This window comes from Octodon degus, unplaced genomic scaffold (assembly GCF_000260255.1).
Source record: "Octodon degus isolate 3935 unplaced genomic scaffold, OctDeg1.0 scaffold00110, whole genome shotgun sequence".
Classification (NCBI taxonomy): domain Eukaryota; kingdom Metazoa; phylum Chordata; class Mammalia; order Rodentia; family Octodontidae; genus Octodon; species Octodon degus.
This window is the reverse complement of record NW_004524686.1, coordinates 891,728-906,387: the sequence shown is the minus strand read 5'-3', so window position 1 is coordinate 906,387 and position 14,660 is coordinate 891,728. Positions and strand designations below refer to the sequence as shown.

The 14,660-nt window shown below is 34.3% G+C and overlaps 1 protein-coding gene across 5 annotated transcripts in view; it reads left to right on the top strand.

Annotated features, from left to right (window-relative positions):
* Window positions 1-14,660, top strand: part of Pik3ca (phosphatidylinositol-4,5-bisphosphate 3-kinase catalytic subunit alpha) — a 68,601-nt gene that overhangs the window by 49,363 nt on the left and 4,578 nt on the right. For all 5 annotated transcript variants that reach the window (XM_023699080.1, XM_004639330.2, XM_023699083.1 and 2 more), the window contains exons 10-17: window positions 2,018-2,142; window positions 4,869-4,950; window positions 5,248-5,412; window positions 5,612-5,715; window positions 6,953-7,124; window positions 9,366-9,472; window positions 10,102-10,223; window positions 11,791-11,869. In XM_023699080.1, coding sequence (XP_023554848.1) covers window positions 2,018-2,142; window positions 4,869-4,950; window positions 5,248-5,412; window positions 5,612-5,715; window positions 6,953-7,124; window positions 9,366-9,472; window positions 10,102-10,223; window positions 11,791-11,869 — 956 coding nt within the window. The remainder of the gene's footprint in view (window positions 1-2,017; window positions 2,143-4,868; window positions 4,951-5,247; window positions 5,413-5,611; window positions 5,716-6,952; window positions 7,125-9,365; window positions 9,473-10,101; window positions 10,224-11,790; window positions 11,870-14,660) is intronic.

Genomic DNA, 14,660 nt, shown 5'->3' with positions numbered 1-14,660 from the left:
AAAAATGAATTACCAGATGAAGCTATCCTACATGAATTTTCTGAAACTAATGATAACAGTGAATGAGCAGTACATTTCTAAGGACAAGTAAGAAATGCGCTATTCAGATTCAGTTAGTCATTCAATGGAAGTAGTTTACTCTCACAAGATTTTATGACAACTGTGTTCTTTCCATCTTTAATGATATTACACTCCCGCACCTTTTATTTACACTTTCTAAATGGGTAAATACAGAAGCTAGGTGTGTACAAAAAGTGACCAGAATGAAAAGAGTGGTGTAGAAAATTTTAAAACTCCTTAATCATTCTGTTAGGTGTTTATAAATATAAAAAATGGAGATTAATCATTGTTTGGTGTTTATAAGTATAAGCAAATGGAAATTTACAATTACTGAGTAAAGAAAATCACCCATCTTTAAAATTGTGAGCTACCAGTTTTTCAAAAGTGTTACATTTTTACAGTGTAATTTACAGTCTGATAGTGTATTTCAAAACAAAACAATATGACTAAAAATTTGGTTTTATCATGTCTCAATTCTTTTAAAATAATAAAATTATATTTCATCATTACTTTTTCTATCCATAAATTATTTTATATTCAAAATATAAACAAAAATAAATAAATAATAGTAAAGTCTACTTTTTCTGTCCATAAATTATTTTATATTCAAAATATAAATAATAGTAAAGTCCATTGAACCCAGATGACAAACAATAATGACTACTTTTCATAGTAAATTTGGGGCTAAGCATTTTATTATCTCTTGGCTAGACTATTGGAGTGGCTTCTCAACTGTTCTCCCTTCTTCCAGCAAGAATAATCTTTCAGAAACACAAATCAAATTGATCTTTTAAATAGCTCTCACTACAAAGAAACTTCTTAACCGGGCTGCAAATTTACCATGTTACTAACTTCACCTTTTGTCTCTCCCATCCTCCTCTACTGACATTAGGCTTAGTGACTTTTTCCTTTTCTTCCATCAAGTCAGACTCATTCTTTCCTTGGGGCTTTGGTGTTGTTTCCTCCATCTGGATCAGTTGTTCAGTGATCTGAGTGTGGATGACTTCTTGTCACTGAATCATAAATTAAAGATTAGGTTCTCAAGAGTGTATCTCAGAGGGTTAGTCTTACTAACTTCCCTCTAGAATGGAGGCTGTGGCAGCGTAAGGTCTTTTACTGTTTTGTAACTCCAACAGCAAGACTAGGAAAAGGAAAACAGTACATATTTAACAAATGTTGAGTAAATATGTACAAGTAGTATTTTTTTCATATCTTTGAATAAATTAAAAATGTATGAGAAATCATTCTGAAAGCTTTTTGCATTTGTAGCTTTTAGAAATAGCTGTGTATTCTTTTTGTATAATGTTAATATGTATTCATACTTACTGATTCTCCATTTAATGTAACTATATTTAAAGAGAATAAGTACATTACTTAGAATTAAACAGATTTTACATTCCTGTCTTTTTAGTTTATTTATAGTAATCAGGGTGCAGTGTTTTAAAGGGGTATTCCATGCCCTTTTTTTTCTGCCTGTTTTTACTTTTAAATTTGTGGGGCTCATAGCATTTACAAGTTGAATTCAAGGAAGGGAACATAAAAGTTTACATTTTTATTTTATTACTTTACTGTTTCTCATTCTTTTGTACCAGAAACCTTAGCAGGTTAGCTAACAGGATACAAGGAATGTCATCAAAAGGAAGAGTAAGTGATTCACTACCATCCAATGACATCTCAGTCTGGTCTTATACCTGGCTTAACTTTTCAGTTACTGTTCTAATTGTGGGTTAGAGTAATATTAGCCAAGTATGTGATCAGATTTGTTCCACAATTATTGTGATTACATTGGTTCTTATCTGTCCTGAAAAATGAAGTTTTAAGATGAGACTTTTTTATAACAGCTAATAAGCAACATAATGTTTGCTTGAAAATTAATTTGATTTTTTCTTATATACCATTCATGAATCTAGGGAATGATATATGACAAACCATGTAAGCTAATTATTTTATTTTACAGAGTAACAGACTAGCTAGAGACAATGAATTAAGAGAAAATGACAAAGAACAGCTCCGAGCGATTTGTACACGAGACCCTCTGTCTGAAATCACTGAGCAAGAGAAAGATTTTCTGTGGAGTCACAGGTATGTGTTGAGATGGAGATTCTCATTTTTTTCTTTATTATAGAAGAAAGAACTTTGATTGAGCATGCCATATTTTTACCATTCCTAGTATGATAAAGCATAATTTACATGACTATTAATTATCTTGAAACTGTGGATGTAGATTTATATTTGTAGAAAAATGTGCTGTGTTAATAGTTATATTACTTATTGAAAGCTTTTAATTGTTTTGTTTTTCCCCAGTGCTGAGGATTGAATCCAGGGCTTTCAGACTGAGCTATAGTCCCAGCTAGATTTTATATTTTATGTAGGGACAAGAGTCTGGGTTAGTTCCCCGGGTTGGACTCGAATTTGCAGTGGTCATGCCTCACCCTCACACAGTGCTGGGCTGGCAGGTGTTGCTCCCCATGTCCCCTTTTTTCATGCCTTTACTGGCTCTGGAGATTGAATCCCGAAGCCTTTGACACACTGCTCACTTATCCTCTATGCCCCCGCACCCCCCGAAGGCTCTTAAAAATTCTCTTGGGACATTTTTAGGATTTTTTTAAATTAAATTTCAAAGAAAAAATCTTTGTCATTCTAGACCAATTAGTTATCGTTTTGTTGCTCTAAGTATTACAGTTTCCTGGAGTTTTCTTCCATTTTTTTTCTGTTTTTCTTAAACTTCCTCAAAATAATACTGTAATGCCTTATTTTCACTTAGGAAAAAAGTACCTTGCTATTTAAAATTAATAGGTATCGATGATGTAGAGTGTGCCTAAGGAGAGTCACATGGAGAGAAAACACTCTCTCAGGCTTTCACAGAGAGCACATTGGCCAAGCAATGGCCGTGACTCATCCACATGGCTGACACTGACAAAGGTTCTACAATCTGAGGTACAGGATCTCAGGATAAATCCTGAGGGGATTTCACTGACCTTATCAGACCCAAAAGCTACAACTCTTGTTGCATAGGTCCTGCTTTACGTTGGTCTTAACCATCCAGTAGAAAAGTATAAAAACAAAATATAAGAAGGAAAACCATTCTGTTATGTTGAGCTGTAGGGGACTCAGGTCAACAACTTCTGACATTGCCAGTGAAGTGGAAGACCTAATACTATTATGGAATGCTGGACTCTTTAATTTTGCTGAGTTAACACGCCTATAATATTCAAATGACAGAACTAAACAAAAAAGGGGATACAGATGAATGTCCATTTTGTATCTGTATTCAAAATGGTTAGGATATATACTTACATGCTTTTAATGAATAGAGGGATTTGCTCTAATAGTGTTTGTAAATAGGATATCATGTCTGCATCTTGTACAGCAAATAACCACTAGGAAGAGATTATGCAATGTGGTAATTATTGAAACTGTCTTACCAGTTTGGTTTGAAACTGTCTCATTGCCATTTGTCTCTTAATAAAATTATGGAAAAAAAATTAATAGGTATACCTAACAAATCCAATTCAATACATTTCTACAGAAAGCCCATGAAAACATGTTTTGTCCAGTAACTTCAGTAGGAGTCGTGATTCTATGGTTCCATTTGCATCACAGTCTGAGCAATCTGAAGAGCGGCATAATGCACAGTCATTTTTCTTAACTATGAACTAAATTTAAGTATTTGTTCTTCACTTGGATTTCCTTTGCCATATAAATTTAACTCTTAAGTGTATGTGTAGATGATACACAGCTATATTGTTATATACTGATTTTTTTATTTAAAAAAAAGGCTACTAATAACTTTGCAGCTTCTTAATGCATAAATGAAGACTTAGAGCTCTAGGCCTTTCAAATAACATGGAAGACAGATAGTTAGGTTAAACCCAACTGCATATGTTGTAGGCTAATAATAAGCTTCTCTTGTGGAGGGTTAGCAACCTAAGTTTGCAGACCAAAAATTAGAGAAAAAGAAGGGCTGCAAGGACAGCCAACATTTTGGCCCTAGCCTTTTAAGATCAGTGAAGACTCAGGACATAGGAGAACCTATACTGTAACATCATGTAACTCAGTTATGTCCCAAACTTTCTGATAAAGGAGATTATGGGATCACAGAGTAATGTGATCGATGATGTAGAGTGCGCCTAAGGAGAGTCACAAGGAAAGAAAACATTCTCTCAGGCTTTCACAGAGAGCACATTGGTCAAGCATTGGCTGTGACTCATCTGCATGGCTGACACTGACAAAGGATCTACAAAGTGCAGTACAGGGTTTCAGTATAAATCCTGAGAGGACTTGACTGACCTTATCAGATACAAAAATTACATTTCTTGTTATGTAGGTCGTGCTTTATCTTGATCTTAACCATCCTGCAGAACGGTATAAAAATGAGGTGTAAGAGGTGAGGCCATGTTGGTATCCTGGGCTGTAAAGGGCTCAGGTCAACAACTTCTGACATTGCCAGTCCTGCGGATGACCCATTACTATTACAGACTACTGGACTATATTAGAATATTTTGCTGAATTCACACACCTAAAATATTTAAATGATGATGGAATACCCTTCTTTGATAAAACTAAACAAAAAAGGGGATACAAATGAATGACCATTTTGTATCTGTATATTCAAAATAGGATAGATATACAACTCCACTCTCTTAATTCAATGAATAAGAAGATTTGTTCTAATAGTGTTTGTGGACGGGATGTCATGTCTGTATTTTGTACAATGAATAACCACTGAGACAATGTGCAATGTATTTATTATTGAAAAATAAAAAGAATAACGTGGAAGTATTTTTTTCTTTTTTCTTTTCCAACAGACACTATTGTGTAACAATCCCTGAAATTCTACCCAAATTGCTTCTGTCCGTTAAATGGAATTCTAGAGATGAAGTAGCTCAGGTAAATGTGTGGCTCAGACTCCTGAATAAACATTGCACAGAAATAGTATGAGACCCAAATTGTTTTTTCTCAGAAAATGTTCATAAATTTAAGAGATGAAATAGACTGCTCACTGGTAATACGGTAGAGAAAAATGCCATCATTCACATTCTTTCTACAGGTATAACTCAAAACTGTGAGTTTTAAGGTATTTTTTAATCTAAACTAATTTTAAAAATCAGAAGAAAAAACAGCTAGAGTGGCCATTTACAACTGTCCTTCCTTTGTAAATATGATTTTTTTCTTTCTCATATACAGATGTATTGCTTAGTAAAAGACTGGCCCCCAATTAAACCTGAGCAGGCAATGGAGCTTCTGGACTGTAATTATCCAGACCCTATGGTTCGAGGTTTTGCTGTTCGATGCTTGGAAAAATACTTGACAGATGACAAACTTTCTCAGTACCTAATCCAGCTAGTGCAGGTAAAATAGAAAATAGTGTTTCATTGCAAATATCTTTATTTTTAAGACTTTATTAACTTCAGCACTTGCATGATTTTTTTTTAAAAGATCCATTTTATTACCAATAGTATCTACTTCGTTTCTGAAATTTTTTCTTTAAATCCAGCCATGAAGAAATAGTTGCTAATTTATTTAAGTTTTTGTTCTTTTAATCAATCAGGTCCTCAAATATGAACAATATTTGGATAACCTGCTTGTGAGATTTTTACTCAAGAAAGCATTAACAAATCAAAGGATTGGACATTTTTTCTTTTGGCATTTAAAGTAAGTCAAATTATCTCTCCCACTAAATTCTTTAGAGATAGATAGATAGATAGATAGATAGATAGATAGATAGATTATATATCACTTACTTTCTTAATAAATGTACAGATACATATTACATAAATACTACATACTTTTAGTTTGGCTGAAGTAGTTTTCCATAGTGAAAATATATTGTAGCCAGGTATGGTGGCACACTTGTATGATCCTAGCACTTGGGAGGCTGAGGCAGGAGGATTGCCACAGGTTCAAGGCCAGCCTGAACTGCATAAAGAGACCCTGTATCAAAACTTAACGTGATTCTCCAGTGATGAACTCCTCTTTTTTTTTTCTTGGAAATTAAATGAGGGCCAGTCACATAGGTCAGTGGCTTAAAGCACCTGCTTTGACAGATGCAGGGGCCAAGAGTCAATCCCTGCCATGCCATGCTAGCCACGCCCCTGAGTTGCACTGAGATGGTGATTGAGATTGGGTGTGGTGACGCACGCCTGTAATACCAGTGCTTGGGAGGCTGAAAATGGAAGAATCACTACGAGTTAGATCTGTGTAGTGAGACCCTGTAGACCCTGTACTAAATACATAAAATAATATTTTATAGAATGAGATATCTTTCATACAATTAGGAATAATAAGGCATATACTTTTTAATAAATTTAGAAATGGATTATATCTAATAAGAGTTTTTAAATTTTAACATTCAAAATAGATGACACCCTAGAAGTTAGTTTTAAAATGAATTTAGAGATAGTAGAGTATGAACATGTATGTGAGGGAGTATCCATTAAGCTCTTTGCTTCCTCCTTATATACTTTGTTTCTCTGTCTAGTTCGCTTTTTTCATATATTTGTATGTTGTACTCTTAGTAAAAACATACCTAGAATAAATTAGTTGTCTGTTAAACTTCCATGTCCAGAAACTAACCTAATTTATTTTTCTCTGAATGGTAGATTTTAAGTCATTTTATTCTTAGTGATTGCAACATTTATTGGATTTTCTCATTTTCTTCAAAAAATACTATATAAGAGGAGCCAGAGAGATGGCTCTGTAGAATAAGCGCTTCCCTGGTAAGCGCAAGGGTCTGAGTTCAATCCCCGGTTCCACCAAAAAAAAAAAATATATGTGTGTGTGTGTGTGTGTGTGTGTGTGTAATATAAACATACATATATGTTTATATAGATATATGTTTCTGGGTGCATGTATAGCCATATACTTTTTAAATCTTGCACTGTTCTTTTAGATCTGAGATGCACAATAAAACAGTTAGTCAAAGATTCGGTCTGCTTTTGGAGTCCTACTGTCGTGCCTGCGGAATGTATCTGAAGCACCTGAATAGGCAAGTTGAGGCTATGGAAAAGCTCATTAACTTGACTGACATTCTTAAACAGGAGAAGAAGGATGAGACACAAAAGGTGTGTGACTGTTTGAGTTTTGGTTCTCTTTCATTACAGTGGGACAGAGTTGCTTAGAAGCCAAGTATTTATACAGGTGATAGTTCTTGGCCTCAAGCTGATCAAGATTTGGACCCAGGTTCCTCCACGTCCACGTGCAGCTGGATAGTGTCAGATAGATTGTTTTGCTCTTAAGATTGATCTTCCTTACCTGTAAAGATGCAAATAATGTCTTCACCATCCAGTTGTCAGAACTAAAGTTTGTAAACCTAGCATAGTCCCTAGAGTGTGAGAGGTGCTAATGAATGTATCTGTACTCTCCTTTTTTCTTTTTATATACTCTTTAAGTATTTAAAATGATTCTTTAGTCATTCATTTATCCTGAAAAAAAAGTAGAAAGAGGTGAGCACTTACATTTCTAGGTTTAAAATGGATTCACAGTTCCTTGGTACATGGATTACACGTTTTAATCATCTGCATTTTAGCTAAGCAATATGAAATGTAAAGTTTTTTCAAGATTTTGTTCCTATTTCCTGTCCTTTATTCAGTCTAATCTACCACATCCTAAATTTAACACACTCTAGAGTGAAAAGTAAAATCGTTTCTCCAATGAAATGAGGGGGAAGAAGAGGCAGTTTATTAGTGATTATTCAAAGGACAGAAAACAGCACTGAATGGATTTTTACTCACCTTCATTAATATTACTCTAAGGAGAAAGCAACTTTTAAAAGAAAAATGCTGTATTAATCTGAAAGTTGTTCCATTAATCTTAATATCATACAGTATGTGACTCAATTGTTTTCATTGAAGTGTGGTAAATTCAAATATGGCATATTAGCTTTAAGTACTATTACTGATGCTGGGATTAATGGGCAAGAGGGCAGGTACTAAGATGCTCAAAAAATAAAATTGGTTACATTGTAGTGTAGCTGAACTAAGAACAAAGAAACTATTAGATTTATTTGCAAACAGATGTGTATTTTGTGCAACTTTTTGTATCACAAATAGTGATACAATGGCTTAATTAGAAACACGGAATTCATTACTTAAGTTATTATTGGTATAAATATGAGATCGTGGCAAGCAACACAAAGGCAGTTACTTTGAGTGATTTTATTATAATAATGATACGATATGTGAAACATTATGCTGACTTTACAATTGACAGTGAATGTAAGGAAGAGCTACCTAGTCAGTGATGACTACATTTCCTATTTACTTACGTGTAGTAAGAAGGAAAAAACTCCATTATGAAAATTCTAGCATGAAAATTAATTTATTTTGTATCCCTAGTTTCTAACTTTTTAATAGTCATGTTTTATATTTTTAATAGATGGAAGCTTCCTGTAATAAAATGCCGCCACTGCTTGGTAGCTTAGCAATCTCTGGTTTGAGTTCATTAAAAAGCGCTATTTTGCCATGCATGGTAGCACCCACTTGTAATCCCAGAATTGGGGAGGCTGAGACGGGGATCTTTATGAGTGTGAGGCCAGCCTGGGCTACATAGTGAATTCAAGGCTAGCATGAACTTCATAGTAAGACCCTATCTCACTTTTTTTTTCTCAAAAAAAAAGGAAAGGAAAGAAAAAGGGAAAGAGAAAAGGGAAAGGGAAAGGGCAACAAAGAAAGAAAGAAAAACTTCATGACTACAAACAAGATATAGTATGAGATCCATGTAGCTAATATTTTACAGGTTGTTTTCCCAACAGTTTCTTTTAGCCTCACTGCACCTTTTTACTCAACAGAGAGCATGCATAAGATGTTTTATGCAATGCCCAAAAGCAAAAATATTAAACTAAGATAACATGGTCTCTTTAGATTTTCCTCTAGAACAAGGATGAGCAATCATTTCTTAAAGGTAAAATGTAAATATTTAGATTTTATAGGCCATGTGATCTTCACTATTCACTGCTGCCATCCTAGTGTGAAAGCAGTCAGCGTGTAGTGAATGGGTATGGCTGTATAGTGAGACAACTTGATTTACAGAAGCTGACAGTTGACCTGCACGCCAGGGTTTACCACCCCTCCTGTAAAGACAGAGTGTTGCTTCTGTCAGCAAGAAGAGTTCATCTTCTCACAGGAAGGTTCCTGCTGCCACTCCTCCCCTCTCTCTCTGAATTAGGCAGCTCTGTCTCAAACCCTCCTCCTTAGAATGTAGCCATTTAAGGTATGGTTCTGAGACTACACAGTCCTGAGTTTTCAGTGTGTAAGAGATTAATAATTTTATCTTAATGAAGTCAACTTCTAATGTTTTTTAATCAGGTACAGATGAAGTTTTTAGTTGAACAAATGAGGCAACCAGATTTCATGGATGCACTGCAGGGCTTTCTGTCTCCTCTAAACCCTGCTCATCAACTAGGAAATCTCAGGTAAGGAATTTTCTTGTTGTATTTAAGTACTTTTCTGGGTAGAATCTTGAAAAGAATCAAAATGTATTATATGATAGTCCAGTTATCTGTGTTTCCCTTTCCCATTCCTCTACCCTACAGAATAGAAATAGTAAAGGTATCTTAAATTAGAAATGTGTTTATTCAGAGTGAGTTATTACCTTAAGAAGAGTTTAAAACCTTCAATGGTTGGACTACTTGTGACTTATATAAAAAATGAAGTATAATATACGTTGTTAAAAATTCATAATTATATAATGATGTTAATTTAATATTTATACAGTATTCCTTAAAAGTGAATTCGTAGATAAATATTAAGTTAAAAATTTTGAACATTTTTTTAATAGATAATAAAAAACAAAGAGATCTTTTGCCAATGGAAAGAGAAACAAAATCCAGGAGTGGAGGAAAAGGGGAAGTAAAAAGAATAAATTGGTGTTATGCGCATGCACCAGCTCCTCCCAAAAATGTCATCATTGTGTACTGAAGATATGTACTAATAAAAAACATTTAAATATTTTAAATATTATAACATGTTTAAAGCTGTTAAGTAAACGTGAAGATAAGTAACAAAGCTGAGGTGTCTAGTAAAGTTTTTAACTATTTTAAAGGCTTGAAGAGTGCCGAATTATGTCTTCTGCCAAAAGGCCACTGTGGCTGAACTGGGAGAACCCAGACATCATGTCAGAGTTACTGTTTCAGAACAATGAGATCATCTTTAAAAATGGGGATGGTAAGGAAGAGTATTAATGAGCTTATGATGTATGAATATATCTTTTTATACACAGGATATTTGTGAATCATGAAAGCCGTTGAAAGCCATTTAGGGACTATACATTTGATAAAATGCAGACTATTAAGTAGATGTCTTAACCTTTGCAATACACATATGAAGAAATTCAGGAAATGTGACCTCAAAAGAAGAAATTTTGGTTTGCTGATGACTGAACTTTAGAACAGTTAGAAAACAGCAAGCAGGCAGGCTTCCTTTCAAGTCTTCTCATCTGCCTAAAGGTGGATATTCCCAAAGGACTCACGTATCATGAACCTTATCAACCAGGAAAGATCATCTGGAGGTTTGACTCCTAACAATTCTTGTTTCTTTTATGTCACTGTGCATGTGCAGGAGAGCAAAAACAATGTCTTCCCTCCAGCCTTCCAGGTTCCTGGACTGAGCTACAAATTAATTTGACCTAATACAGACTAAGAGGGAAGAACAACTATATTTAATTATATACCTGTGCATGGGAACTCACAAAGTATAAGGCTCAGAGAAAAGTCAGATGTTTGAAGCTTACATAGCACCTTGAGTTACAGGAAAGAACAGGGCTTAGTGCTTTTCAGGGAGGATGGTGATACAGTTATGGGTGGGCAAGAGGAGCTAAGATGGGATGAGTAAAGGTCTTAAGCAGTTTAAAGAACCTCAGAATATAAAAGCTATCTCAAGAAACCCTCAGAAGTGATTAGTCTTTCTAGTCCTTGTACAACCTCCAGTTGATCTTCCCTGGTTGAGATGGCATTTCCTGAATCAAAAGTCATCAGATTAATTTGTTATTTGCTTAACTGTCGTTTACATGAGTGTTGTGAGTATCCAGTCATTCCTTAAATGTTCTATGTGCTAGATCCTGGGTTATAATAATAATAGGATCTCTGCTGTCTTGGAGCTTTTAGTCTAATAGAGAAAAGGGCATTAAACAAATAATTTTAAAAATAAAATTACATAGCCTTCTAAGCAGCCATATAAAAAAGGAGCTGTAATTTACAGGGAAGATAGACTGTAGAGGGGCAGGAAACGATCACCAGTGGCTTTCCATGAGGTAATGACAACTCAGCAGTGAACTCTGTTGGTCTGTGGACTTTATAACACAAACATTCAGATTTAAGGATTCAATAAAACAAATACTTTAAGTATTCATAACACTTTGGTGAATTATGTACTCAACTCTTATATTCAAATTTTTGCCAATACTTTAGAAGGAAGTTAAAGAATCAAAACATTGTAATAGTGTTTGTAAATAGGATATCATGTCTGCATCTTGTACAGCAAATAACCACTAGGAAGAGAGTATGCAATGTGTTAATTATTGAAACTGCCCTACCAATTTGATTTGAAACTCTCATTGCTATTTGTCTCTCAATAAAATTATGGGAAAAAAAAAAAGAATCAAAACATTACTATCTTACATATTGTTTTGTAGAGTAAATATAGCTTTGTTTTCTCCCACTTGAAAACAGTGTGGCTTGATCCCCTAATTTATATTTATATTATTGAGTGCTGCTACTTATTATTTGAATTTCAGATTTACGACAAGATATGCTGACACTTCAGATTATTCGCATTATGGAAAATATCTGGCAAAATCAAGGTCTTGATCTTCGGTAGGTAATAAAGCAACTGATTTATGTAGTTTGAAATAAAGTTATTAATAAATAATTATAAAAGCATATATAGACATGGGTCTACAAAGAAATATATGACTGGTAATTCACGGTTGATTACAAAATGATGCTTTTCATTTGTTCCCTGAGCTTAGACTAGTTAATGAGATTTGAGCTAGGTAAGAAGAGGTATGTGATTTTCTAGGGAAGACTGCAGTTGCTTCTAGGGTGTCATCATTAGGAATAGGGCATACGAGACATGTTTCAGTGTCAGAGCTATTTTTCCTCAGAAGAGTTTAAAAGCAAGTCTCCTAACAAATTTTCTGATTCTGATCTTTATCAGTCCTCTAATTTTAAATCAGTTTTGCAATAAAATTTATGGAAACAACTAAAATTATCAGTTTGCTGGTTTCTGTTGAGCTTTCCACAGTAACCAATGTATCTCCTAAATTTTCTGTTACATTTTTTCTTCTGGTAGTTACCACCTCTAATAGTTTTTCTTCTCTGGCTTTCTCTATATAAGTCCTAAGTCCTCTCTAAAAGTACTTTGTCTGTAAAAGTGAAGTCCTCCTGCAGCAACAAGATAAATTAGAAATAGCAAGTAATACATACATGCTTACCTGTGTGCCTTATAAAAAGTTGAGAATAGCTAGTATATAGGAAAGAGTCAATGACACATAATGTAATACTCTTTTTTTTCAGTGGAATTGGGGAAAGGTTTCTTTTTTATTTATTTATTTATTTATTTATTTATTTATTTATTTGTGTGTGGCCAGCTCAGCCCACCAGGGGGCGGGGGCTGGCTGGCATGTGGTGCTGGGGGATTGAACCGTGGTCCCTGTGCTTTGGCTAAGCTTGTTCTGAGTAGGTGCTTTAGACCACTGAGCCATCTCACCAGCCCCTGTAATACTCTTATTACAAAGAAAATGGATATTTCAAGTAACAAAGGCTACAGAATTAAGTCGTCATTGCTTGATCTCTGCTGCTTTGCAAAGTCGCCCTTTCCTTTTTCATAGTACTTTGTGTCATGAGAGATCCACATCCCACTAACACCACCACTTCTAGAGTGACATGTGAAACATATTGAAGAACTAGGAAGAGTAAAGAGTTTAACTAAATAACTCCTAATTTAATTTTAAGGCTAGGCATGGTGGTGTACTATAATCTCAGTATTGGGAGGATGAGGCAGGAGGATCATTGCGAGTTTGAGACCAGCCTGGGCTACAAAGTGAGCTCAAGGCCAGCCTGAACTGCATAGTGTGATCCTGTGGGGGGGCGGGGGGGGGGGGGGAGAGAATTTAATTATAAATTAGACATTGCAAAAAAAAAAAAAAACCCATATGAGGTTCACACAAGCTCACTGAATATCAGTCTTAAAAGTTTTAGTCTTATAACTAAATTTACTTTCATTTTAAGTAAAAAGCATTTAATTTTAATAAAATCATATCAGCCTTTTTTATTTTTCCTTGGCATAAGTATAATTCAGATTCAGGTTAGTTTTAGCTATTTGCTTTTTAAAATAAGATTTACAAAAAATTTTCACTCTTTATGAGAATATTGAATCTAAATAGAATAAAAAGATGAAGTAAGAGAAAATGAGCTGGAATACAAACAGGGCAGTTCTCAGGGAAGTTCAGGAAGAAATTGTACCAGAAAAATGGTCAAGGACCTAAGAGACCCAGAGTAAGTAATTACACAGAACTGAAGAACAAGGAAATATTCACAAACACTTTGTAATGCCAGGTGCCCAAGAATAGAAGCCGGGCTACGGGACGTTAAAGAGAAAATGAAAATAAGTATATATGCTTTTAGGAATGTAAGTAAGGGAAAGGGAGAAAGAACGGACAATAACATGAGACCACAAAGGAAAACGGAACATATTTTGAATTCTTATGTGTAATTTGGATGCCTTTTTTGTCATTTTAAGACTTTATTTTTAACTATGTATACTGTTTAATTTTTTTAATTTAGTATTTGATGTAATAAAATAGGAAGTACCTTAAAAAGTCCTTCTGCTACATCCTACAATATGATTATATTGAGGAAAAGTGTTTATGGGATTATCTTGAGTTGTAAGGTAAACTAGCTGCTTTTTTCATGGAATACCATTTTTATTATAAAAATAGACAAGCTGTGGTTATTCGTACATAGGCATTTGGCAATTTCTTTAAAAAAAAAAAATCCAATCTCTTCAAGAAAAACAACTGTGACACTATTTGTTTCCAACAATAAAATTTGAGCTTTCCAGCAAAACTTTAGAATTTTGAAAGACTTGTATTTGCCACTGAACTTTAAAACTTTGCTGATGAAACTAGTGCTAATACTAATTAATAGTTGTGACTTTTTATTACAGTACAATGAAAATATAGATTGATTACAAAAGCATATATGAAGCCAGGCGCCCAGCACTTGAGAGGCTGAGGTAAAAAGATTACTGTGAATTCAAGACCAACCTACGCTGCATAGCGAGACCCTTTCTCAAAAAGTCTAAAAAGCAAAACAGACAAAAAAAAAAAGTATATATGAACATCCAAATGGCTATAAAACTAGACATTAGGAATTTTTGAAAAAATACATCATTCTAAGTTTTTATATAAGATTTTTGTTTGATAAAAGATGTTATTTATTTTAGCATAGAATGGCTTGTTTTAAATATTTAATCTTGGGAGCTGGGGAGATGGCTCAGTGGAATAAACACTTCCCTGGTGAGCACAAGGGCCTGAGTTCAATCCCCGGTTCCACAAAAAAGAAAAAAATAATTAAATATTTAATCTTTACTTTCTTTGTTTTA